The 27,842-nt window shown below is 36.6% G+C and overlaps 4 protein-coding genes and 1 long non-coding RNA gene across 8 annotated transcripts; 3 read left to right on the plus strand and 2 right to left on the minus strand.

Annotated features, from left to right (window-relative positions):
* The first annotated feature begins 235 nt into the window (after positions 1 to 235).
* LOC106089692 (uncharacterized) lies at positions 236 to 26,736 on the plus strand. The gene is made up of 2 exons (XR_001221671.2): positions 236 to 307; positions 26,485 to 26,736. It is a non-coding gene; the product is annotated as an uncharacterized LOC106089692 (long non-coding RNA).
* LOC106089690 (serine palmitoyltransferase 1) lies at positions 2,188 to 4,374 on the minus strand. The gene is made up of 6 exons (XM_013255640.2): positions 4,019 to 4,374; positions 3,471 to 3,964; positions 3,286 to 3,415; positions 3,029 to 3,226; positions 2,593 to 2,958; positions 2,188 to 2,536 (listed from the first exon to the last, which is right to left on the minus strand). Exons 1-6 carry the CDS (start codon positions 4,067 to 4,069, stop codon positions 2,363 to 2,365), a joined length of 1,413 nt encoding a protein of 470 aa, XP_013111094.1. The 5' UTR covers positions 4,070 to 4,374; the 3' UTR covers positions 2,188 to 2,362.
* On the plus strand, positions 5,649 to 8,644 carry LOC106089687 (WD repeat and HMG-box DNA-binding protein 1). The gene has a single exon (XM_013255635.2). It carries the CDS (start codon positions 5,797 to 5,799, stop codon positions 8,539 to 8,541), a length of 2,745 nt encoding a protein of 914 aa, XP_013111089.2. The 5' UTR covers positions 5,649 to 5,796; the 3' UTR covers positions 8,542 to 8,644.
* LOC106089691 (arginine-hydroxylase NDUFAF5, mitochondrial) lies at positions 8,870 to 10,150 on the plus strand. Its single transcript, XM_013255641.2, has 4 exons — positions 8,870 to 9,086; positions 9,153 to 9,408; positions 9,468 to 9,692; positions 9,755 to 10,150. Exons 1-4 carry the CDS (start codon positions 8,920 to 8,922, stop codon positions 10,133 to 10,135), a joined length of 1,029 nt encoding a protein of 342 aa, XP_013111095.1. The 5' UTR covers positions 8,870 to 8,919; the 3' UTR covers positions 10,136 to 10,150.
* LOC106089688 (USP6 N-terminal-like protein) lies at positions 12,280 to 26,496 on the minus strand. Of its 4 annotated transcripts, none has more exons than XM_013255638.2 (6): positions 25,762 to 26,496; positions 20,977 to 21,658; positions 20,514 to 20,899; positions 20,338 to 20,402; positions 13,404 to 13,458; positions 12,280 to 13,344 (listed from the first exon to the last, which is right to left on the minus strand). In XM_013255638.2, the coding sequence occupies exons 1-6, from the start codon at positions 25,914 to 25,916 to the stop codon at positions 13,278 to 13,280; spliced, it is 1,410 nt and encodes a 469-aa protein (XP_013111092.1). In that variant the 5' UTR covers positions 25,917 to 26,496; the 3' UTR covers positions 12,280 to 13,277. The 4 variants fall into 4 exon arrangements, with proteins under 4 accessions (XP_013111092.1, XP_013111091.1, XP_013111090.2 ...); XM_013255637.2 differs by having other exon boundaries at positions 13,404 to 13,509; XM_013255636.2 differs by lacking the exons at positions 12,280 to 13,344; positions 13,404 to 13,458 and adding an exon at positions 14,787 to 15,373.
* Positions 26,737 to 27,842: the final 1,106 nt, after the last annotated feature.

Genomic DNA, 27,842 nt, shown 5'->3' on the forward strand with positions numbered 1-27,842 from the left:
TTTGCAAGACTTGTTAAAAATTGCGATATGTTATGGCATAAAAAAAGATGGTACATACTACTGAACAACAATACAAAAAATTATTTTATTTATCACCAAATTTGTTGCAAGTTTTTTCATGAGACTTATTACGTTACGTTTATAATAATTTACGTAAACCAAGTTGAAATCAAAACGGCAATCTTGCAACTGGAACTAACGAAAAAAATTAACTTTAATTTGTTTTAAAAGAAACAACTATTTTATTTAAACAAATATTATCTATTACTCAAATGTTAATTCAAAGAAAAGTGCAAAGAAATTTATGGTATGTACTTAACAATATTTTTGTGTAGAAAAATAGATCATTTATAAAATTTTATTAACATTGAGCTGTGGCTCAAAGCGGTTATTAAATTAACATTTCGTGGGTCAACCTATAAGAGTCGTAACAGAGTTTCATTTATTGTAGTCTTCATCCTTTATTAAAAAGATAGCTGAGACTTTTCTGGAAACAGCAGTATAGGTAGATTTGTAATACGTTTTTTTTTTATTGCTCCTCCCAACCTTTTCGCTTGAAGCTGAGTTGGTAGTGAATTCGTTGTACTAGAGTAATGTGTTCGATTCCCACCAGCTGGCTTGGTCTCTCACTAAAGTTGTTGTTGTTTATATCTATATGTCTATATGTGAACTGATCGTCGCGGGGACATGACGGCCATTTGTTATTTGAAGGCGCCAATAACTCGTCTTATAAATCTAGCATCATGGGCACATAGTATTTATGCAAGAGCCGGTACCACCCGGCCTCTCACCGGTTCGATAGCCGCTGATTATCCGCGACTGCAATGGAAGCTACTCTGTATGGAGTATTTCACTATTCGCAACTTCGGTAGCTCGCAGCTAAGCTTCTCGTGATAACAATGAACACCACGCAGATCTGAGCTCAAAGTTCCGGGCTGTGTGCTGCTCATAGTTATCAAGTGTCTGGACTATAGTGATATTACTAAGTGAGTCTATGTTAGAATGCCACTACTAACTAAGAAAAATTGTAGTTAATTTCATTAAATATAGAAAAAGGATGAAACAATTTAATAACAGGTATTTGATTAAAGAAATGCTCTCCAAGTTTTTTCACAAAAGCAATATATGTAAACCTTGGCCCCAAAAATATCATTTAAAAATTTCGTGAAAAAATAAATAAATTTTGCTCTATTTTTTGTTGTTGTAGCAGTCTTTTGTACACTTAGACGGCAGCCTTTGTCGATGAAGTACCTCATCGGGTCAATCCGGTACGTACAATCGGCTGCAAGCCGGCTGTTGTATTACAAAGCCAACAAGTCTTATTAAATATATATACGAGTATTAACCTGACTGAGCAGCAAGTATCTAAACTAAACCACATTTGCATGAGGATCCTCGTCAAGCTCCTGTAGGCGAGCAAGTTCATTTCAGTCCAAAGGACCGATCGTCCCGGGAACTAGTTGGCCATTGGTTATTTATTGGCGCCAATTTTTCGCCTTGTCAGTCACATTCAAGCATCATAGCTACTTGTCAGTCAGCATTTCACATTGATTTTGACTGGCAACAAAATCGCGTTCAGTTAATTCTTCCACGATAGGCAATTTATAGGGATGAAGTTTAAAATCTTGATGAAATTCCCAAAGTGCTTGCGAGCCGAACAGCGGGAAGAACGCACAACTGACTGCATAACTCTTTCGATATTTTCCGGAGTTCTGAGGGTCCGTTGAAGTCCATTTCTGGGTTTAGCGACACTTCCAGAAATTAGTTAACCCACGACAAAATCGAATAACGGCCAGGAAAAAGTCTGTGAGTAGGAGTTTTAAAGCGAGCGCAGAGCATGTGAGCGACCGTTAGAAAAGCTCTCAACGGCGAAGGCTCTCTTCCCCCTAGATAGATCAGAGCATGATGACAACTGACTGAAGAGAGAAACTTCCCACTCCATATGCGCCTTCTCTTGACCCCCTTTTCGCCTCACTCACTTCTTGGGAGTCTTTTCAAATATGTAAGTTTCTCTGGCGCACTCTGTACTTACCGAGTTGATCCATTTTCGTTTGTTTGCCATTGTTATTTCCACAGACGGAAGGTCGGATGGTTTGAGGAAAAATTTTCACGTTAACATACGCATTCTTTGATCGGACGTACTTGTTTTGTAATAAATAATAAGGCTGCATTGGAAATGCGGGTCCATATGTTATACTTATTTCTTTTTTCAAATAATTTTTATTGTGCTAGTGTTGTGATGTTGCGCTTATATATTATAGAAATTTATAAAGAATTAATCCATTTTGTCAATAAGAAGTCTACATGAGGCACGTAAAATACGACAAAGAAAAGACAATTAACTTATGCTATTGGAATACCATTAGTTTGTTCTTATAATATTATTAGAAGCATTTTCAATGACATTAAAGGCTTTTTCAATTTCATCGTCTTTTAAAAGACGATTTGTGGTGATCCGAATACTGGGGCGTACGACGTGTTTCTCTAAATTATGTAAATAACAGGCTTCTACGACAGCAACACCATCAGAAATACACTAAAAGTATTGATTTGTTTTAGAATTTTGAATAAACAACATTTAAATCCATTTACCTTATCGACAATTTTTGTTAAGATTTTTCTCTCTTCTTCGGGACTTTCCACATTTTCTGATAAATACAAATGCTTCACAGGCGATAGCTCATGTCCCTTTAAAGCTAATTTTGTTAGATGACTAAATTTTGCATGTACCGCTTTAGATTTCTCTTGCAATTCTGCAAATATAATTGGTTCTTTCTCAAAACGGTTGAGTGCAGATATAGCAGCTTGAGCGAGCAATGGTGGCAAGGAGGCAGAAAAGCAATATCCAAGGCCTGATAAACGCTGATGTTCCACTATGAAGTGAGAACCCACACAAAATCCTCCAATTGATGCAACAGCCCATTCCATGCCGGAAGAAATCAAGTCGACTTCACCACGCTGCAAGCGTAAACAGTTATAATTATTGGATTATCTCATAAGGAATGGTTGCTTCTTTTTTGATACTCACATCTACATTGAAGTGTTCAGTAAGACCGCGACCGTTTTCACCCAATACTCCAAAAGATAGACTTTCGTCAAGGAAAAAACGTAGTTTGTACTTTGCTCTTAATGCAATCAACTGAGGTAAAGGACACATTTCGCCGGTGTTGATATAAATTGCTTCAGCTACCAGAAATCTTCTTGTTTTAGCAGCTTTGCTTGGATTCTACAATAAATGTATTTCAATTACATATCGAAGAAAAATTTGTCTTTAAAATGCTTTACCTTAATGTCTCGTTGATTCTGTTCTTTCAAAAGGCGTTCCAAATCCTCCATATCATTGTGTTTAAAAAAATATATGGTACTCCTTGAAGCGTCTAAACCTTTTTGAATAGCAAAGTTTGAAGCCTCATCACTGAAAGTGTTTTTATTAAGACATCTTTTCCATATGAGATTATACGACTACTTACACAAATATAACATCTCCACGTTTGGAATATGCCGGAATAGCACTTGCTATAGTTGAAAATCCATAAGAATATACCAAAGCTTCCTCCATTTGCATAAATCTGGCCAATCTCTCTTCCAAATCTAAATGAACATCCATAGTACCGTAAAAACCACGAGGACCGCAGGATCCAACGCCGTATTTTCGCAAGCTTTTACAGGCATCTTCTAGTATTTGTTCGTCTTCGAGCAGACCCAAATAATTATGTGTGGCTAAATTAAGACAGTCATTACCATCAACTACAATCCGTTTGCCAACCTTGGAACGCACCAGGCGTGTCCGCAGCAAAGGATGGTTTGGATCTGTATCACCCACCAAAGGCTCAGGTACATACTTTGATATTATCTCATCTTCTTCCTCTTTGGAAAAGCGCTTGCGACCATTGCGTTTGTAGAACAATAACCATATCACAGAGAGGAGAAGAAACGCCTCTAAAACAATCGCATACAATGGGGTCTAAAAAGTACAAATGATTAATTAACACAACGAAGAAATCATCCATTTACTTACATTCTGAAATATCTTTTCAATTTCGTTGAACAAATAAGGAGTGGCCACCATGATGTTTTATTTTATTAACTTACAATTCACAAAATCAATGCGTCACTCTCCACTCCTAATGGTGTGTCCAAAACGTCATTAATATGTTGATATGCAACCACCTTATCTGCACCCTCGCAACTACAAACTGCTTAAACTTTCGATTCTTGATATCGATTGTGCCAGAGTTAGCGATAACTTCAACTCTATTGTAGGTATACATGCGATATATAGAAGTATTTAATATAGGGGTCAGGTGATTGTTAACCTTTTATTTTTCTTATTTTGTACTACCAACAAACTAACACGCATATTGGCAGGGTTGCCAATGTTCAATGAAAACACACGTTCTATGTATATAAAGCAAGCACTTTATATTTACACAGACAATTTTCACTTTCCATCAATAATAAAACTCGGATGCATATATTCACCGTTGCCACTACAAAAACATTTTTGCGACCCCAAAATTTTTAAAAAAAAACCTACTAAATTCCATCCCAGCCGAACAAAATTGTAAACAAAATCACAATACAGAAGTTTTTATGTACCTGCCAATCGTTTAAATGCGAAAAAGTCAATTTCTCTCCAATTTTCTATGCAAATCATTTTTACAGCCAATCGTTTAAGTGCATACATTCACGTTGAACTTTTTGTTCGGAATAGAAGAATTCTGTATATCATACTTATAATATATTTACATAAGAAACAAACAAATTGTAACTGAAAATTATACTTAAGAGCCATCAGCGGCAGGTAGGGGAATCAGATAAATGACACTTTTTGGCCTTCAAAAACATTTAATATAAGTGCGAAAATCGGTTAGCTGCCACAAAATGAATGCAAAACATGTTTTGGCACTAAAGGCTAATACAATATTAGTTTTTCGCGATGTTTTTCCCCGATTACGTTTTTGAGATAATAGATTTTAAAGCAAAAAAACTTGCTGATTTCATTCAGTAGGATATTTCCTTATTACTTATGGGAAATTTTAAATAAAATTTTTATTTTATCATTGTTGTTGGTGAAGTGTTTCAAAAAAGTAATCACGAAAAACATGGACTTTCAACGGTGAAAAACAAACATAGTACCAGTCATAAGTCAAAACTACTCTACACGCAATCTTCTTGAAGAATACACACATTTTTAGGTACAATTTGTAAACTAAATAAGGGGGTTTCCGGGATATTGGTCTCTGTCGGGTATGGACCTTAAATCTGGATTTAAAAGCTCGATCATGTAAGTAAACAGGTTTTTGCACTGCTCATTAAATCCGGATTTAAGGCTCTCGTCAGCTGATTTTATAAAAGGAAAACATGATCGAGCTATTGAATCCAGATTTAATGATGATTGAGCCATTAAATCCGGATTAAATGAGCAGTGAAAACGGGGTTTTAATACCACAATTAAAATTGTTTTCACAGATTTTTTTCACTATTTGTTTTTATATAGAGTTTCAATGGGAAATTTAAAGTTAATACCCACCTTGACAAAGACCAAGCAATCTGAATATCATGTATATTTCCCAAAATCTTTACAATTAATCTTCTTTAGTGAACACTGTTCTCAATCTTGATTCGATTTCCCATCTCTGACAAATTGCTTTACGTTTTCAGTAACTAAAATGATAGCTGCATATCTTTTGCTGTGATAGCTTCGCGCCAAATACTTTTTGCCAACTAAAACAAAACAAGGCTCATTTCCACACTAAATTTTAGTATTAAAATATTAACATTTTCATTTTGGTAATGTTCGAAAGAAGCTCACTACGATATGCCCATACTACGGGCTATACAAGTCTAATATACACGAACGATGGAGAATTTGTTTTGACTTGTGGTTCCGATGGTGATATTCGGCGATGGCGTGGAATCGATGATGACGATCCCTCCTCAAATTGTCTAGGGGAATTTGTGGTATGTCTAGCACAAAAAGGAGACAAATTGTTAGCATCAACTGATCGCAATACTGTCCAAGCTTACACTTTTCCCGACTTGGACAATGATGGAACACTGTTACGGTTTACGGCTCCTGTTATATGTATAAAAGTTGCAGGCGATATATTGGCTGCCGGGTCAGAAGATACAAACATAAAAGTTTTGAAAGAAGGCGAAAATCAGCCCATAGATTTAGAGGGACATAAGGGACCAGTGCTGGCATTGGATATTCATCCCATGGGAAAGTATTTAGCTTCGATGGGTGGCGATGGAGTTATAAAAATATGGGATTTATCTAATGGAGGTCAAGACTTCAAAACTATATCTGATCTACCGAAATCAAACAGTTTTGAGAATGCAAAATTTTTTGGAACACCATGCTTCGAACCTCGACATGGAAATTCGTTGGTCTATGCCAATGGAAAGGAAGTATCTGTTCTAAACTGCAGTAGCTGGGAAGTACAATATTCCATGACGGACGACAAAATCAAAGGTGACTATACATGTTGCCAGTTTTCTAAGGATGGTACATATTTGGCCGCAGCTACGGACAAAGGGGAAATATCTGTATTTGATTTTTCATCACGGCTACCTAAAAAGTGTGAGCCACCTTCCACTGAATGCCAAGCTATAACGTGTATTGCTTGGAGCAATAAAAATAATGATGAATTAGCATACTGCGACGCAACTGGCCAATTAGGTACGCTTTTTTCAACGGAAGAAACATTAGCTGGAGGCGATGACTTAGTTGAGAATGCTGAAGCAATGGATGGTTTCGATGATATCGAATTTGCTGACGATGAAGCTAAAGTTAATGGAGAAGTGCCCTTCAATAGCAACGATGATGACGACGAAGACGATGAAAATGTGGTATCAATAGAAAAACTAAAAAGTAAAGTGATGTCTTATGCCAACGGAGTAACAAATGAGGATGACGAAACAAAGGATTCTCTTGAGAATATGCGTTCCGCAACACCATCTGTGGTGGGGTATGGGACAAGTCTTCCAAAAATGTTTAAACAACAAGAGCCATTTCAACCAAGCTCTACACCCTCACATTTGGAACATCGGTATTTGGCGTGGAATACTGTTGGAATTGTTACACTGCACGCAGATTCATCAGATGGCGCCATTGATGTAGAATTTCATGATGCAAGTGTTCATCACTCCCTTCACATACCAAACTACAATAATCACAATATGGCTAGCTTGAGTTCGACTGTATTAGCTATGGCTACAGAGAGTTCATCAAAGTTGGTTTGCATAGCTTTGGCCTCGTCGGGGAATAAGGAATGGTCTGTCCAGCTGCCAGATTGCGAGAGTGTAGAGGCCGTGTGTGCAACTTCCAGAATGGTAGCTGTTTCCACAAGCATGCAGTTTTTAAGAATATTCACTGTCATGGGAACGCAAAGAGAAGTAATTTCTATTCCAGGTCCCGTCGTTTGTATGGCTGGCTATGAAGATCGTATTTTAGTTTGTTACCACGGCGCAGCATCTAGCTTAAAACAACAACATTTGCAAGCGATGCTGTTGCAAACTACGGGCCTACGACTAAAATGCCAAAACATTACCCTACCACTGACTCCAGAAAGACAATTGACTTGGCTAGGGTTCTCCGATTGCGGTTCGCCCGTCTTTAGCGATTCAATGGGCTTGGTGCAATTATTTAATCTAAAGTCCAACTGTTGGTATCCGGTTTGCGATACTATGAAGCAATCGTCAAGTGTTTCCAATAACTACTTTGTTATATCGCTCTCAGAACGGTCACAAATATTACAGGCAGTTTTATGTCGTGGAACTTCATATCCCATGACAAATCCGCGGCCCATGGTTCAAGAATTGTCTCTGCAGTTGCCCTTGTGCGATTTGGAACATGAAAAATCGTCCTTCGAAGACACAATGCTCAGAGCGTCAATAATGTCAATGGACAATTCTGAGAAAACAGTCAAAGAAACCGCAATAAAACTTTTCGCATTAGCATGTCGTAACGAAATGGAAATGCGAGCAAAGGAACTGATTGAAACAATTTCCTCTACAGATTTACTAATGCTGGCAGTTAAGTATGCCACAAAATTGGGAAGAATTCATCTATCTGATCGGCTCTCCGAACTGCTTCCGCAAATAGAAGAAGAGCAACAAGCAAGGGAGAACGAAGAACAATTGGTTGAACAATCTTTACCGGCATCGCCCTTGATATTGCTGAAAGCCTACCAAAATGGATCGTCATCAAATCCAATGAAACTGGCACCAAAATCAATGGACTTGGGATCTACTAAAAAGTCTACCCTTAAGAGATTTACATTCTCAAACTCACCAACATCTACATTGCATAAAAAAGTCCCAAATGATTCTCTGCTTGCCACACCGCCAACTGAGGCCTCTCAGGAGAACTTCAGTGGAAACGATACAGAGAGTCAAATGTCTAAAGCTTCTTCGGAATCCATAGTTCGAACACCACTGAATTCCGTTAACCCATTCGCATCGAAACGAAAGATATCCGAGGTCGATAGAACAATCTTAATGGGATCGGAAAAATTGAAAATGGTTAAAAAATAAGTGTATATGCTCTAGATGTTAGAATAAGCCATTCTTTTACGTAAACATATGTCATTAAAAATCTAATTAAAGTGTTTTAAAATATAACTGTTAAGAAAAATAATGCCTTTCTTTAATTTGGTGCGATTCCTAAGAGTTTGGGTAGAGCGAAACTGGCCAACTGACCAAAAAGCCCAACTCGTTTTATGCTAGACTAAATGGTTTCCAGGTTGTAAATTTCAACAATACATTATTAGCTGCTGCTATCGCATTAACTCGCAATGGTACAAAAGTTGATTTTCTTTTCTAACAACACAAAGTTGGCAGTGACAGCTGAAACAGCTGGCAAACATCTGTCTACACGTTGTTTGCGCAGAAGGGGAGAAGAATAGTGGAAAAATGTTGAGCGTATTACAAAACAATATAAATAACGTGATTTGCCATGGTAGGCGCAATGTTTTGCGGAATTTAACTGTGATAAAGTGCAACTTTTCAAATCAACCTTCTCATCAGAAGATATTCGATAGAAATGCGAAACGATTACAGAAGGAAAGAGCTGCATTGAGGTATGGCAGTCTGTGACACAGCCACATGAAGTTACCATGACAATTACCGTTTTCCTGCATTTTTAGTCCTGATGTCGAGCTTTATGACTACCTTAAAGAGGAGGTAGGCTATCGCTTGGCCGACAGAGTCTTTGACATTAAGAAGGAGTTTAATACGGCTGCTGATTTGGGATGCAACAGAGGATTTTTGTCACGCCATATTTTAGCGGAGAGCGTAAAGCATTTGACACTATGCGATATGAGCCCTGCAATGCTGTCACAGGCTACCGGAACACCGGGATTGGAAATTTCCAAAAGAGAAATTGACGAGGAGCTGTGGGATGTATGTGTGACATGTGCTTAGGCAAAGTAGGCAAATCATTATTGTCAGGCATTTTCTAGTTTCCAGAGCAATCCTTGGATTTGGTTATCTCATCGCTGAGTTTACATTGGATCAATGACTTGCCCGGTTGCTTTGGCAAAATTATACGCAGTCTGAAAGAAGATGGGGTGTTTATTGCGTCCATGTTTGGCGGTGACACATTGTATGAGCTAAGATCATCTTTACAATTAGCCGAATTGGAAAGAAAAGGCGGTATAGCACCTCATATATCACCATTTACTCAAGTGATTTGAACATTGAATTGATTAAAATGGGGAATTCTATTTATAATAATTTCTCAATTTAGATACGAGATGTGGGTGCACTGCTCAATCGTGCGGGATTCACTATGTTGACAATTGACACTGACGAAATTGTCATTGGGTATCCCACAATGTATGAGCTAATGTTTGACCTTAAAGGAATGGCAGAGAACAATGCCGCTTTCAATAGACCTGTACACTTGGATAGAGATACCATGATGGCGTCTAGTGCAATCTATAAAGAAATGTATGGCAATGAAAAGGGCGTTCCTGCAACATTTCAAATAATCTATTTTGTTGGATGGAAGCCGGGACCGAATCAACCCACACCACTGCCTCGAGGTTCTGGTGAGGTTTCCCTGAAAGATTTGGGTAAAATGATTGAAAATAGTGCAAAATCGAAGAAGCAGAAGACTGATAAATAAACCCTAAACAATGTAGTAGTTATTTTTCTAATAGTTGGAAACCGGCTATATGTGGTTATTTATTTTTTTCAATAGCGAAATAACGCTAACCATTCTGTTTATTACCTTTTTCACTCACAGCCACAATTTTAAGTGCTGAAGAATAATGTAATGGCACATTCTATAAATTCTTGCTAATAAAAAGCGAATGACCTTTTTTCGAAAACAATCTGAAAAATAGTGTATGAGGCTGAAGGAAAAATTTGCGGTCTTCCTGGGACATCTAATTTTAAAATCGCAACATTTGATTTAGAAATCCCAAGTGTTTCAAATTCCTTATTGTAGAAAGGGTAATCCGAACAAAATATATCATTGGGGATTCGTGCTCTCATTTTGGAATGAACTTACATATGCGCGCATGAACTTAAGAGTAGCAGTTGTAGTACAAGTCGTTTCTACCATAAATTTACCTTTATTTTCTCTAAAAAAATACTTTTATTTGAAGCTTCTTTAAAATGGGATTTGTGGCTCCTGTTCATTTGTATCTTTAATGGTTGTTTTTATAGGTATCTTTGTCCCTAATACAAGAGATTTGCGATTAAACTACTAAGAAAGTATGTTTTCCCTCCGAACAGGGTTACGAGGACCATTACTTTTCCCCTAGGTCCGTGCTAATAAAAATAAAATAAAAACACTACGTTAGGTTGAAAAGAGGGTGCAGCTATTAATCCGCCCCATGCCACTATGGACATACACCTACTTTAAGCTCCGATCTATGTAGTGTTCATCGACATCACGATGAGAGACCGGGCGGTTTGTTGAGAAACCGGGCGACTCTTGCTTAAATACTGCGTACCTATGATGCTCGATATGACAAGGCGGTTATTGGCGCCTTTAAGTAATCAATAGCCATAACGTTATCGGGGCAATCGGTCCTATGGACCAGAACGAGCTTTCTCACCTGTAAAAGGTTGACGAGGATCGTTACTTCCACAGAACATTTCAACTGAAGTTCCCAATTCCAGTTACAAAAAGTGGCAATATTCGGCAACCACTTTTTATACCTTCCATCATAGTATAGGGGTATACTAATTTCGTCATTCTGTTTGTAAAAATGCAAATTTTGCCCATCAACATTCCACCAAAGAACAGGGGCAAACTTTTCACCTATCAATGAGTGCAGTCCGATTTAAGTTTAAGCTCAATGTTAAGGCGTGCCGCAGTGCGACACCCCTTTATAGAGAAGTTTTACATGGCATAGTACCTCACAAATTTTGCCAGCATTAGGAGGGGAAAACCACCGCTGAAAATGTTTTCTGATGGTCTCACAATGATTCGAACCCAGGGGTTCAGCGTCATAGGCGGACATGCTAACCTCTGCGCGATTCCATAAAGTATATATATTCTTGATCGTCATACTTTGCAATAATGTTATCATTTGTCAACCGCAGTTATATCAGTTTGAACATATTTGCTCGCCGAGGTCCATCAAAATTGGATATAGCTCCCACATTGTGTCTTGGCATCGCAAGACTTTAGCCCTTCTTTACAACCAGTAAAGTTAAGTGGAACATTTAAAGATTGAAACATTTTTTTAAACCTATGTTCGTTCATCGCTACTGAATATATTTCGCTTAAGAAGAAAAAAGATTTTTATGTTGCATTTTAAGGGGGAGGGTCCCCCACCCCCTACCGGTCTGAACAAATTACATTGCTTATATCTCGTTCCAGACCAAACTATAATTGATTAAAAAACGGCTGAACAGATTTTCGTAAAATTTTCACGGATTATGTATGTTGGTCTGCAATGAGATATAAGCAATATAATTTGTTCTGATCGGGCGGACCCTCCCCCTTAAAATGCAACATAAAAATATTTTTTCTTCTATGAAAATTGCGAATGAAATTCAAAATGAGCGGTTGTCTTTCTAGTGTTAAATGTCTAAACCACTACAAAATAAAAACCATGAAAAGTTTTTCAGTCGCTTACTGGGCCCTCCATATTTTCTCTAAACAATGAGGTTTGATTAAATCGCAAGAGGTCACCAAAAGCAAACCTTGTTACTATTTTTGTAGGCTAGCTTTTGGTACTTTTTTTATGCGCCGGCCAGCCCATATTATTTAGGCGCTATTTTAATGAAAACCCAATAAAAAAAATGCCCATATTATTTTGTAATATACATTTATATTTAATATGTTTCTTATAACTATATGAATATAAAACCATAAATGCTTTCTTAGTCAGTAAGAAATACAAATGAATAAATAACTTAATTACAAACCTAAAAGTATTTGTTAGTTGTACTGGAAACAAGGAAATGCATAGCGGAATTGTTTTTGAACCAAGTCGGACAGAACCTTACAGTATCGATCTATAACAAATTCAATTTAATTGGAGGGGGTGGACATAATTTTAGGACGTGTTATACCTAAACCTACGTGTGTACATACTAATGATCATATACACATATATACAAATATTTCATGTAACAGTAAGCTCAAAGTGTTTATATACTTGGTTACATATTTTGGTTATCGATGTTCCCGGACAATGTCATATACAAAAAAGAACCAAAAAGGACATTGAGACTACTAATTGAGCGCTGATAGGAGCAAAACACAAAATACATGATTCAAGGGACAATACAGACTTGGATAGAGCAGTGTTAGGACCCTTCCAGCTATATATATGTATGTAAAGAACTATGGGACTTTATATTAAACCGGGCTTTTTGAGTTTATTTTTATTCGAAAAGGAAAATAATACAAATATTCAGCATATATGTATGTATGGCTGCTGCTTAAAACTAATCGCAATAAAATTAGGTATAATAAAGAATATTGTGGGGGTGATTGATTGTCTTTAAACAATAGCAAAAGATGTTAACTGGGATGTAGGAGTAGGAGTTTGCACAGGCGTTGTGGCCGCCACTGGAGTTACAGGCGTGGTGGGTGTGGCTGCTTCTATTAGCAAGTCGACAGTGTGCTTTGGAGTGTTTGGGGAGGCGTGCAAGCTGTTTATTGAAGACACCACCGGTACCGCTGAGGACACAACCATTTTTCCCTTATACTCGGCGCTCATTTGTTTGGTTGTTTCCATTAGCGGCGATGAATAGCATTGTTTTATTGAGTTGTGTAGAGGCGGCGTTGAGGGTGGCAATCGTCAGGTGCCCATCAATACCTCTCGCTGGGGTGTATTTTGCAGGGCATTTGCTGTCTTTAAGTGTATGCTGGAATTGGAAAAACAAATGAAGATTTCGTTTACACCTCCTTTTGCTTATAGACTTACTTGTTGTCCTCTAAGGAAAAGGTCTCCGAGGAACCATGAGAAGCCATAGAGGTACCTGCAAGCGAACTTCTTATTGAATGATTATCCTCGGGCACAGTTAAAGTTACTATTAATGTATTTATTATTTTTTTTTTGTTTTCGTGGGTGGTGGTAGTAGTTGGGATTGTTTCGTTTCGTTTCATTTCGTTTCGTTTCGTTTAAGCGGACATCCAATTCGATCAAATTTTGTATGTTTTTAGCATATAAAAATAGAAGAGCCAATGTTATTCATAGTCATATTCCAATTGAGGCATTGCATTTTTAAAAATTACGTTTGTTTGCTTTGAGAGTGTGTTAGTGTTCACAAGGTGAGGCAGCGAACGACAGACAGTGTAAATATGTGTTAGCCTGTTATTAGTTTGACAAACATCAATCAGTTTTGTGTATTCGAGAGATAAAGAGATAAACTATGGAAGAACATCATGCACAATTCAAAAATTCCTACTGTTACGCAAACGCTCTCTACATTCCTATAGGTACTGAGGAGCGAAAGTTTTAATTGCAAAAAAAAAACGCACACACACAAAAGGCCTACTTGTCCTATGGAAGAATAAAATACATCTCTCTTGTCTACTTTTTTTATTCTACATGTCTAAGGTTCCTCATTTTTCCATACAATACCGAAAAAATGCAACAAATTAAAAATGCACAAAGATATGGTAGTTTTGAATTTCAATAAAAAAATTTATTAAATAAATACATACAGATAAATTATAATAACAGTAGTTTGTTTGTCGTACTATACCAAAAATGAAAAACAAAAGATGAAAACAAATGTGAAGACAAAAGGCAAAATAATTCTTATATGGTGTAATTCAGTACATTAAGTAGATCAAATAGGAAATTACAAAATACAGGAATGTAAGATTTCAAGATAACTGAATTCAAATACTCTGCAGGAATAGTTGGAGAATAGGGATATTAAAATAAAAAAAAATATATATATATATATATTTATATATACATATATGTATGTAGGTCGTACACTACTTATGTATAGCTCTAGCTCAATGCTTTCCTTTGGGCAGTACAACAGTCTTAGACATATAGAATTTAAAAACACAATGAATTTTACAGCCACTAATTCAGTGGGGCTGTATCATTGTAAGGCGCATAAATAGGTGGTAGGCAGAATCCACAAATTTGTGTGAGAGATTTCATTAGAAACGCCAATTAATGGTTTATAAGTACACTAAGAAGAATCTCTTAATCCTTATGAGTAGTGCAAATGCAGTATAACAGTTTTGAACAAATAAATTTTAATAATTTTTTTCTAAATTATTCAATTTTAACAAAAAAAAAAAATATATGTATAATAATAAAATTAATATTTTTATGTATATAGATTGTACAATGTGTGTTCTGTTTTACTAAGTATCAGTTAAATAAGCTAGAATGGTTTAGTATTGTAACCAAAATAAGGCCTTAGAGACGAGTATTTTCTACGCTCAGTTCGTCATCGTCATCATCATCATCGTCGTCGGCCTGACCCCCAACCTGCAAAGTACTCCTTTGCCTTTGTTTTTGGTCATAATTTGTTATTAGAATATTAATATCATTTTGTTCAATGCCATAGCATTCATTTTGCTTGTCGAAAACAAACGAATGCTCCCCATTCGGCAATTGGTAAGGATCTTCAAATTCCAATTCTGTCCTTGTGGATCGTTTATTATGCCCCACATCGGAGTTATTCCTTGTTCCAATTATTGCCGAGCTGGATGATGAATTCATATTGTGCTGATTGCTGATTTGTGTTGTGGACGTTATGGCTGTCGTCTCTGTGGTTGTCGTCGTTATTGTTGTTGCTCGTGGTGGTGGTGGTGGTGTTATGGTAACAAAGAATCCATTGCTATATAATGAATTACTGCTAATGGCCGGTGAGGTTGCCAGGCTAGTGATACTTTGATACGTTTTCATTGAATATGCATCACCTATTAACAGTATTTTTATATATGTATATGGACATGTGGGACAAACACCGAAAACATACAAAATGCGAACGAAAAAAGAATATCAAAAAGAGGTAAAGAATTTTAGAAGTTTTGTTTTCATTAAGAAAAATCTATATGTAGAATATTATGGTAAGATCCACTTAAATTAACTTAGGACGACTTTGGCACACTTTTGTGATGAGAGTTTTATGGTTAAAAGCAACGTTGTATTTACATGTGTATCGCACGTTATCCTATTTACAGCCAGAATGTGTGTTATTAGGTTTTAAGTTTAAATATCAAATTTAGCTATAATAGAGTATAACTTAAACTAGCTAAAAACACCTCCCGACCTTATGCCGATAGTAAAACAATTAGACCATTAAACCACGACCCTCAACTGAACTCTGGGTTGCAAGGAAGAGTTAAACCACATACATTTTGAACGTTTTCAACTTCGCCGTAAAACAACGAAACAAAACTTTGAAGGAGATTCTTGAAAATACAGAGTCTAGGCATATTTGCCCGTGAAAATCCCATTAAGGAACAGGGGGCAAACTTCTCACATATCAATCATCATCGTATCCAGCAATCTTTAACCCCTTCCTTTTCAAATGATTTGAATATCCCATAATTATCCAAGAGCCTCAAAAATGGGTACAAAAACTGTCCTTGTGGTGTTTGAGCTTTAATTACAATATTCCTATTTGAGCCGTTTGCTGGGTGTACGCTGGGGGTTACCCTGCCCATCAAAATAGTATGAACTCAATTCAGGAGGAAACCTCATGTTCACCAACAAGCATTCGACATTTGTGATGTGTGGTCCCTGCTTATAATCGAGACACACGCCTATGAAGTTGGAAACAATTTCAGCCCATTTGCACTTGGTAGCTACTTTATCGGTGCAATAACCTAGTGAAAAACTATTCAAACTTGCAATCCTGGTGGGTTTTTGGGTAAAGCCTCTGGAACTAATGGGATTTTTGAACATTTTATAATTTTTTTTCTTGCTTGACATTCAAATATTAATAAACTTCTTTTCCTTGCTCTGATTGGTTGAAGCAAATTTGCCGTAAATTTTAAATGTGACGGTGAATCGATTTGTTTTTTTCGCCCTGTATACAAATTTTGACATATCAAGTTCCTAAAAAAGATGCTTTGTTGTAGCAATTCGCCGATGTGGCCACCTTACAAATTTTGTGTTTCAAGGTCTTAGGTTAGGGTTCACGTCTAATCTAATCACGTTCTAAAAGTGAAATAATTGAAATCTACTCGCCAAACCTATTTTTTAGGTACAAATCGGAAAACAATGAACGTTAAACATTGGAAAGGCTTCATTGGTGTTTCGTATTTTGTTCTATAGTCGTTATCTACTGTCAATCACCTTTCATTTCCCGGCACGGGCTAGCTATGAGCATCACACAGGCTGGAACTTTGAACTTCAATTTGCCTCAGTATTTGTGCAAGAGCCGGTGCCACTCTTCGCTCGATACCGCTGATTGTCCGCGACTGCAATTACAGTTACTCCGGATGGAGCATACCACTATCCGTAACCGGTGGACCCGCCCGCCCCAGCAATGAACACCACACAGACCTCAATGTTCCAGCCTGTGTGGTGCTCACAGCTATCCCGGGTCACGGATTCATCCTACTCTGTCGTGAACTCAACTCTCATTTTCGAATTAATTCGAACAATTTTTATTAGCTGCAGGATTATCTTTATATTCTTAAAACATGACCTAAACAACGTAGGCGTTGCATTTTAATACGTTTAGGAATATCAATGCTGGCATAACGCTCATGTTAAGCTCGTAGTTAAACACCGATATTCTTCGCTGACTTAGATTCGTCCCTATATTTTACGTGGGGGATACAATTCTTGTTTGCAACGAAAAATGTCGTTAAAATCCCAAACCTGCCTTTAAGTTACATCGTGCACTCATAAAAGGTTCTGGGTTCCAATGAAATTTCAAGTCACTTGTGTAATGTGTTGCGGGTTTGATTTTAATATTACGTAGTGATATAATGAGGTACTGCGATGGGATATTATTCAGTTGTTTAAGACAAAGTTTCGTTTCGAACAAATAAATCTTCAATTTTCAAGATAAATAATGTTAACATACATAATAAATAGGCGTACATATTGTACATTTGAACTTGTAAACACCAACACCAGAGTTATTAGGTTAAACCATTCGCGCTTGTATTGCTAGTTGATTAACTCGAAGACGGCAGGGCCATTAGAATTTTCCTAGATTGTCGAATATAGTGAAAAAGCCATAGTACATGGACACCAACACCAAACACATCTATGATTTTGTTAGTAGTACATGGCTCAAGCCATTTTTTTAGAATGGAACATACATGGAATATATAAATCAATGAATAGATAAAAACCATTTATATTTATAATTTCAATTTTTATACCCACCACCACAGTATTGGGGTATACTAATCTTACATCCAATCATTCCGCTTATAACACCTCAAAATATTGATCTGAGACCTTAACAATCTAAGTTGATCTAGCCATGTCCGTCTACGGATGTCACGATTTCGGTTCAAATTTTGATATAGCTCCATATAAACCGATCTCCCGATTTGAGTTCGTGAGCCCTTACAAGCCGCAATTTTTGTACAATTTTGCTAAAATTTTGCATGAAATGTTATATTACGATCTCCAACAACTGTACTAAGTACGGTCCAAATCGGTCAATAAGCTGATATAGCTCCCATATAAACCTTAAGCCCCTGGAAGCTGCAAATTTTGTCCGATTTGGTTGAAATTTTGCACGGAGTGTTCTCTTACTGAGGCCACCCTAGCGCAGAGATAAGCATGACCGCCTACGTCGCTGAACGCCTGGGTTAGAATCCTGGCGAGAAGATAAAAAAATTGTTCAGCGGGGTTTATCCCCTCCTAATGCTGGCGAAATTTGTAAAGTATTGTACCATTTGAAATGGCACCCTTTTAAAGACCTCTCCACGAAGAGGTGTCGCACTGCGGTGTGCCGTTCGGACTCAGCTATAAAAAGGAGGCCCCCTTATAATTGAGCTTATACTTAAATCGGACAGCACTCATTGATATGTGAGAAGCAGTGTTGCCGTTTTGAATAGGTTCCTACCAAAAATTGGTAGGTTTTTATTCTCTTGGAAGGTTGGTAGGCGACCTCAATTTTTGGTAGGTTTTTCCATTTCCAACAAATAAATACCACGTTAAATACTGACAAAATCGCAAGGGTTAACTCAAAATTTATTCACTTCTTGTCATTTCCGTGTATTCGTTAAGAGTGCAAAATAAAATCATGTAGGCCGTGGAGCTAAATACTGTTACAAAGGGTCTCATTGCTTTAAATTTCTGGAAAAGGGCGTAAGTTCTGTTACTGGTATGAGTGTTAAGGAATCACTTCCAAATTTCTTTTGTGCGTTCAATGCCTACAATCGGAAAACAGGGCTATGTGGTCAGATCTGGCCTATTCTCAGAAATTGAGTAGTTCATGCAACTCACTCAAACAACGAAAATGGGAAGTACAAACGCATTTTAGGGTTCAAACACTTTAATCGGGAGAACGCTTTATCCAAACTCGGCACGGTTGTTCATTGAAATTGGGGCAAAAATACGATTTTACGAACTCAAGATTTCTTATCTGAAGATATATATAAAGGGTGCTATATGGAGATATAGATCATCTTTGAAATTAAGGCGATAGAGTGATTTCAACAAACAGAAGGACAGAAATGTCTCGATCCTATATGGATAACGATGATATTGTACTTTGTAGTGTTGAAAAATAGAATGGCCGTCCTTCGGCATTTTTGGCTTGCAGAACATTTGGTTGGGTTTGGTAGGATTTTTCTGATATTTTAGTAGGAAATTATTATCTTGAGTGGCAAAACTGGTTAGAAGTTTACCTTTGCTCCTTAAGGGAATGTTCATAGGCAAATTTGAATTTGCATCTTCTGTTACGACTTCCAACAACTGTGACAAAAACCGTCCGATTTGACGTCTTTGGCCCCTGGAAGCTGATATGTTTAGTTAAAATTTTGCTAAAATTTTGCACCTAGATTTCTGTTGCGACTTCCAATAACTGTGTCAAGCATGGTATAAAACGGTTTTTAATTTGATATATGTAGCTTCTATATAAACCGATCGTTCGATTATACCTGTTCCGATCCTTGAAGCTTTAATTATTGCATGGTTTGGCAGAAATTTGTTACCTAGGGTAAAAGTATGCCCTTGAGCTAAATTTATTTAGTGCAAATTTTTAGCAGAATTCGTGGTGGTGGGTTTCTAAGATTCGGCCCGGCCGAACTGGGCATGTTTTTACTTGATCTATCTCGGATTTTTCTTTCGAATATTATTAAAGCAATCTGTAATAAACCTTTCTGAGTTAATCAATATGCTTATAACCGAGTCTTTTAAATAGGCTTGGTTTTAGTTATTACATTAAATGAATAAATAAAAAGGGTAATTTAGAAAATAAATAATAACGTTGAAAAACATTTTGTCTACAAAATATACATATATTGATGAAATTTTAAAGCAAAAAAGAAATGGTATAAAGAACTTTGATTCGAGAAAAAATAATCGTATATAAATTTGATATTGTGAGAGGAATTAAATGGATGCCTACAAAATGTATTGGAACACAGGATATTTACAAATGATATAGCAAGCGAATCGACTAAAAACAAAACTCCAAATAATATTAATATTTTCATGTATGTTGTACAAATATAGGTTAATGTGAGTTCGTATATAAATGAAATATGATTTGAAATATAACCTACAAATACACAACACAATTTCAAAATTAAAGTTAGGACTAAGATATTGATGTGAATTTAGTTAAGGCAGTAAGAAGAGTATAACAATAGATTATATAGAAATGATTATACATGCGTTGTAGAGTTTCTAAGAGTCTGTTTAACAGTTTGTTTCTTAGACAATTATCAGTACGACTTACCTGTGGCACATTCTGAAGTTTCGTATGATACAGTAGATTGTACTTCGATAGCGTTTTGCTCTTGTCTATAAGAAAAATTAAAGATATGCAATAAGAAAGCTCATTTAGATTTCGAAAAGAACCGAATGTTTTTCAATTGTTTCCATAATTTTGCTTTTCATTTCCATTTTCTTTACCTCAATATAACATCACTTATGACTTGCTTCTCTGTATCTGTGTATTCGGAACGTCGACGTCCAATTTTCTTTTCAACATCAGCTTCGACAAACTGGCCCAATGGTTTTGTAGGAAATTCATTTACTTTGGCTGGCGGAGGAACATCCAGTTTGTGTTCCTTCAACTTTTTCATTACACGTTCTAAGGCCTCTATGGCATAATCATCGTTGTAGCCGAAATTCTTGTGGAGTTTCACTTGTAAATATTCTAGTATCGTATCCATATCTTTAAGACGGAGCAGTTCATTTTTGTGCAGGTATAATATTGTAATTGCCATTGCCGTAATAACACGATCGCCCTCCAAAAGAAAAATGTCCCAGACACGTAGGCTTAAGCTAAATGGTATCTAAAGGGACAACAGAACACAATATTAAAAATTGAATCTAGACACACACACACATGAAATTTGCTTCAATTATTTACCCGTTCTACGAATACAACAAAAAACCATTTAATTGAGTAAAGTATTGCGTCAACGTTATGTTTCATAAAATGTTTGTGTAGTTTTGGCATTATTTTCAACATAATACGATCGTGGTGTTCCAGAAAGCGTGTCAATTTTGGGAATCCTTCTATGAATAGACCGTGCATGGCAAACTTTTCATTTACGATTAATGCATTGAGAGCCCAGAACGCTTCCTCCTCTTGCATATAAAGTAACAATACACCTGCCACGCATGCCATGCCCTGGCAATAGCCCAGCTCAGGATTATAAATGCTGTATGCGTTCAATACATTGAACAGAGAGACTTGTTTAACACTGTATCTCTCACGAAAAGCTAAATTATCACGAAATTGTCTATTCACATCCGAATCTATCTGTCGCACTTCTGTGGAATATTTTCTAGACAAATCCAACATGTTTTGATACACCTTTTCATTTGTTGCCATAGACTCTTCAACATTCAATAATTTTTTCCACGCAGGCCAACGCATACGATCGGGTATACCTTTGAAAACACGTTTGCGCAGTTTCTCATGGCGTGGATTCCAATCTGCTAACATTTTGTGCCATTTCTTATCACGTTCCAACTCAATTTTGGTTCGTTGTATCTCATGAGAATCGCGTCTGTCGGGTAGTCGGGAATCATGCATAAAACCGTATCTAAAATTAAAATAGAACAGTTATTCACGTCAAATTCATATTCAAAAGATTTGTAAACTATTTTTGAAAATTAAAATTAAATAAGTAAACGTAAAGAAAAAAATCGAATAAGAATTGCGCCCTCTAGGGGCTCAAAAATTAAAAGAGTAGGGGAGCTGGTTTTATAGGGGAGCTGTAATAGGCTATAGAACGATTCAGACCATATTTGACACGTAGTTGAAGGTCATGTTGTACAAATTTCACCCAAATCAGATAACAATTGCGCCCTATAGAGGCTCATGAAGTCAAGATCCCAGATTGCTTTATATGGCAGCTATATCAGGTTATGAACCGATTTGAACCGATAACTAAACACGTCAGTCAAAATTTCAGCGAATTCGGATAGGATTTGCGCCCTCTGAAGGCTTTAGAAGTCAAGACCCCAGATCGGTTTATATACTTGGCACAGTTGTTGAAAATCATAACAAAACACCTCATGCAAAATTTCAGCCAAATCGGATAAGAATTGCGTCCTCTAGTGGCTCAAGAAGTCAAGATTCAAGATCGGTTTATATGGCAACTATATGAGGTTATAGACCGATTTGAACCAAACATGGCACAATTGTTAGAAGCCGTGATGAAACGCGTCATGCAAAATTTCAGTCAAATCGGATAGGAATTGCGCCCTCTAGAGGCTCAACAAGTCAAGACCCCAGATCGGTTTATATGGCAGTTAAATCAAAACATGGACCGATTTGGCCCATTTACAATTCCAACCGACCTACACCTATAAGTAGTATTTTGTGCAAAATTTCAAGTGGCTAGCTTGAATTCGAAAGTTAGCGTGCTTTCGACAAACAGACGGACGGACATGTCCAGATAGACATAAAATGATATGACGATCAAAAATATATATACTTTATGGGGTCTGGGACGAATATTTTGATTAGTTACAAAAAAATGACATAACTAGTATACCCCCATTCTATGGTGGAGGGCATAAAAAACCGTATATGCCTTCCACCATATGGGTTGGAACTCTGATCTCCGATTGGTGTGTTGTTCATCGTAATTACGAGAAGCTCCATCGGTTGCGGATAGTGATATGCTGCATATACGGAGAAGCTGCAATCAGAGATATCGAGTGTAGAGTCTCACTGAGAGGTCGGCACTGGCTTTTGCTTAAATACTGAGTACCTATGAGGAGGCCACCGCAGCGCAGAGGTTAGCATGTCCGCCTATGACGCTGAACATTTGTGTCGTTCTGCGGCACGCCGTTCGGACTCGGCTGTAAAAAAGAGGCCACTAATTGATATGTGAAAAGTTTGTCGCTGTTCCTTAGTGGAATGTTCATGGGCAAAATTTGCATTGCCTATAATACTCGATATGACAAGGTGAGTTATTGGCGCCTTTAAGTAGCCAACGGCCATATCGTTCCTATGGAGCTTGACAAGCATCGCTGTCTCTATATACAAATGTGTTATTGGAGCTTCTAAATAACCAAATATCAAAATATCATAATTCCTAGAAACAATGCAAATGATAATTTTCCCACAAACATTTCATTAAGATGCAGGGAGCAAACTTATGTTATTTAAATGGGCCATTACATTACATTGTTTTCTATAAATGAAATGACAATGGAATCATATATCTAATAACATGTGGAAGAAGAGCTAAACATAGATATTTTTGTCTTATAATCCAAGATCGTAATAATCAAACAAGTAAGAGCGTGCTAAGTACGGCCGGGCCGAATCTTATATACCCTCCACCATGGATTGCATTTGTCGAGTTCTTTGCGCACAATTTCTTTTTAGGCAAAGTATGAATAATGAATACGAAATGTCATGCTAATGGAGCTATCTTTAGTTATAGTCCGATTCGGACCATAAATTAATTGGATGCTGAACATTTTAGAAGTCATTGTGTAATATTTCAGGCAATTCGGATAAGAATTGCGCCTTGTAGGGGCTCAAGAAGCAAAATCGGGAGATCGGTTTATATGGGAGCTGTATCGAGCTATAGATCAATTCAGACCATATTGAACACGTATGTTGATGGTCATGGGAGAAGCCGTTGTCAAAATTTCTGCCAAACCTGATGAGAATTGCGCCCTCTAAAGGCTCAAGAAGTCAAGATCCCAGATCGGTTTATATGACAGCTATATCAGGTTATGTACCGATTTGCGCCATACTAAGCACAGTTGTAGGAAGTCGTAATAAAACACCTCGTGCAAAATATCAGCCAAATCGGATGAGAATTGCACTCTCCAGCGGCTAGAGAAGTCAAGATCCAAGATCGGTTTATATGGCAGCTGTACCAGGTTATGAACCGATTTGTATCATACTTAGCAAAGTTGTTGGAAGTGATACCAAAACACCACGTGTAAAATTGCAGCCAAATTGGATAAGAATTGCGCCCACTAAAAGCTGAAGAAGTCAAAACCCCATATCGGACGCGAATTGCGCTCTCTAGAGGCTCAAGAAGTCAAGACCCAACATCGGTTTATATGGTAGCCATATCAAAACATGGACCGATATAGCCCATTTACAATCCCAACCGACCTACACTAATAAAAAGTATTTGTGCAAAATTTCAAGCGACTAGAATATTAGCGTGCTTTCGACAGACAGACGGACGGACATGGCTAGATCGACTTAAAATTATAGGACGATCAATAATATAAATACCTTTGGGGTCTCAGATGCATATTTCGAGGTTTTACAAACAGAATGACGAAATTAGTATACCTCCATCCTATGGTGGAGGGTATAATAAATCTAATGCGAATAAAGGACGGTCATCGTAATCTAACAATATTATGTTGCCGTAGTATAGACACTCATCCACAATTATCTGTAAGTTTTTCAAGCGTATGTCATACATTGTCTTCCAGTGTGTCGCGTAACAAAAAATGTCATCGACTTTAAATGAATGCTACAATAGAAGACTGGCTATTTGATCATCTTATAATTTAATAGTTACAAAAATACATTTGGTAATATCGGTACGCGTGTGTCGCCCTAAGAAAAAGCATAACCCAGTTTTTTTTTTGTAAGATTTGGTATGTCGCTCAGTTCATAAAAAACTTAACAACAACAACTTACACATAACTAGCGAAATCAGCTTATTATACAATTTTTGAGTGAGTCTTTGAAAGATATGGCAAAGAAAGATGAATGGAGATACACAGTGGTTTATAGTATCTGCACATTGGAAGTTTCTTCAAAAAAATTGTTTTTAGAAGACATTGTTTAAAATTTTATACTTTAAATAGGAAATAGTGTAGACAAAGAAAATAACAACAATGAATTACTTATGTATATCTCTTTTTGATGTGAGTAAAATTGTGTCTAACAATTGACTGAACAAAAAGGACTGCCACTGTGGCTTCGTGTTACAAAGTAAACAAAAGGAAAAGTTTATTAAAATTGTTGGACAGCGTTCTCACCTTACAATAGTTTTGTTTAAGTTTTAAACTTTAATTCAGAATATCGTATCCTCAGATATTGTAATAATTATGAAACATTTTTAAATTACTCCATTCTCTTTCCGAATATTAATATTAGAATATAGGTATTCGAATCTGGTGGACACTTGGGAACAATAAGAAAATAATACGACACAAACAAATGTCATCAAGGTTTTTCTAATTTTTCGATCGATGGTTGTGGTAGCCACCGTGCGCTATTGTTATTACATCATTCGATAAATATAGCCCTTACAATATGATAACAGCATAAATTTGTCCAGTATGAGACATGATAATACTTTAGAAGAATAAAAAACAATAATCACAAGGTAGACAGACGTCTAGGCGTTGTAAGATAAGCTGTGCTTATAAATTTACCAGTATGCAGTTGTATACCAAGTTAGAATATTCATTCGCCCACCAATATGTTCCAGCATTGTTTCATTTACTATGAAATATGTTCCCTCTATGCACACTCATGCATACAAAAAGGCCGAGACAAGTGGCCTTTATTAATAAAAAGTGAAATTAACAGACGCGTTGTTCTTGAGATTCATCAGAATACGAAAACATGAATACCATAAAACTTTCTCTGATAAGAAACCAACAAAGCTTTTATAAAATATCATAAAATAAATATTGCACATACTTATCTGTTATATGGTAGATCTCATAAGTGGGGTTCTCCCAGGGGTCCACCTGATTGGTGGGGTCCAACCCTAGGCTGTAGCGATTGAATATCAGCTCTCGCTCTTCTGCAGCGCGATTCAGTAGGGCTTGCTGCTCCTCGTCAATGGTCATCATTATGGTTGGTGCGGCAAGCAATTATGCGACGGAAACAGGTAAGAGTTTCGTTGTGGAGTACAATGCAGTATCTCAAAATAAATGGGGGAAAGCACAGATTGGAATTTTACTGTATTCCCCGCTTCCCAGGGGTTCCACAGTGCGTGCGTTTGATGATGTATGTTAGCGTATTCAATAATTCGTTTGATTTTTCTCTAGTCTTCCATTTAGTCCACGATAAAGCCATTTATATCCGAGAATTTTTTATTTCCATTTATTTTTTTGCTTCATTTATTCTATTTTACAAACACTGGAGATTATTAGTCTCCTTTTTCTCTCCATACACTATGAACGATGGAAATAATGACGTGATTTTTTTTAGGTCCATTTTTCACGGTAGTTTGAGAAAAACGCCCCTTCTTAATAATAATATTAACAAATAACTTCCACAATCTCCGCGAAATTTTATCTTCTATTAATTTTTGTTTATTTCTTTTATCTATAATTAACTTCCTGTTTTTACTCGTATATTTTTTTTACATTACAAATCGTTTCTTCTTCTTGTTTGTTGTTCTTCTTCTTGTTCCAGTTTGTTCGTGAGAGGGGAAAGCTGTGAGATGAAAAGGGGGAAAAAACATGTCACCCCCTTTCACCGCAAGCAAGGTAAATATCGTCTTTTTAGGCCTACAAAAGAGGAAAACTCAGACTTTTGAACGAGCCAAAGAAGTCGAAAGGCCAAAAAGTTGACTTTCCCAACGAAATCACTCAAATTTAATTATTATTTTCGTACTGGCGAGAGACGATAATAAAATCGACGACTAATCGATTTCGACTAATCCAAGTCGATTGTCGCTTAAACGACCAATAATACGATAACGCTGTCAACCTGTCAAATGAACCATGTATATTATAAACATTTTATACGGCACATCATGTTCGTACTCAACGTGTGTACGTTCCAGGTTCACTAATAGAAGGAAAAAATCCATTTCCTCTGGTCTTTAAATCCGGATTTAATGGCTCGATCATCTGTTTTTCTTTATAAAATCTGTTGCGAGAGACTTAAATCCGGATTTAATGAGCAGTGTAAACGGAGTTTTAGGTCAATTGCGAAAACAAAAGTGAATAGGCCCCATAAACATCATTAAGGATGTAAAATAGAAGAAAACGTAAACAAAGAATGAATGTGAAAAGAGAAAAAGCTGACATACGGTACATTGATTTTTCTTTTATTTGATTTTTTACTCTTCTTCTGTTTTTTTTTTTTTTAACATTGTTTTGGACAGAACACGTTTTTCAATATCTGTCAAGAAAAGATTACACATTTTTGATTTTTCAGCCATGAATGATGGTCATGGGACTTTATATGGCACATCATGATGCGCGGTCATTGTAATAGCATTGTATGCGTCACCTGTACACATAATCATCAGTCATTGCTGAAAAATCAAAATCATTTGATTTCTTCAATGATTGGCGGCTATCGTAATGTAATCATTTCTTGACAGATATTGAAAAGCACGTTCTGTTCATTGATACAATAAAGAGGTGAGGTCATTAGCACATCAACAAAAATCGACCCCTAAAGAAATTATTTTGATTGGAAAATGTCGTAAATTCAAATATCAAAGTGGGTTTATATATTTTACAATATATCTTCTTCAACTGTGTTTTATGTTTGTATTGTATTTCTATCATTACATGGAAATACCGGGTCACATAAAACATCTTTAAAAAATTTATTTATTTATTTTTGAAAATTTAATATCACAATAAAATATGGTATTAAAACGGTACAAATAAAAGGTCTAACAACAAAGGTTTTTGACCAAAACTTGTGCACTTATAAGGTGAGCTCATGCGAACAGCTGAGTACAATTTTTTTTATTTTTGTTTTGATTCTGTCGTAAATCTGAATGTCAAAGGCTTAATAACACGGCTATGATT

The sequence above is a fragment of the Stomoxys calcitrans genome, chromosome 5 (assembly GCF_963082655.1).
Source record: "Stomoxys calcitrans chromosome 5, idStoCalc2.1, whole genome shotgun sequence".
Classification (NCBI taxonomy): domain Eukaryota; kingdom Metazoa; phylum Arthropoda; class Insecta; order Diptera; family Muscidae; genus Stomoxys; species Stomoxys calcitrans.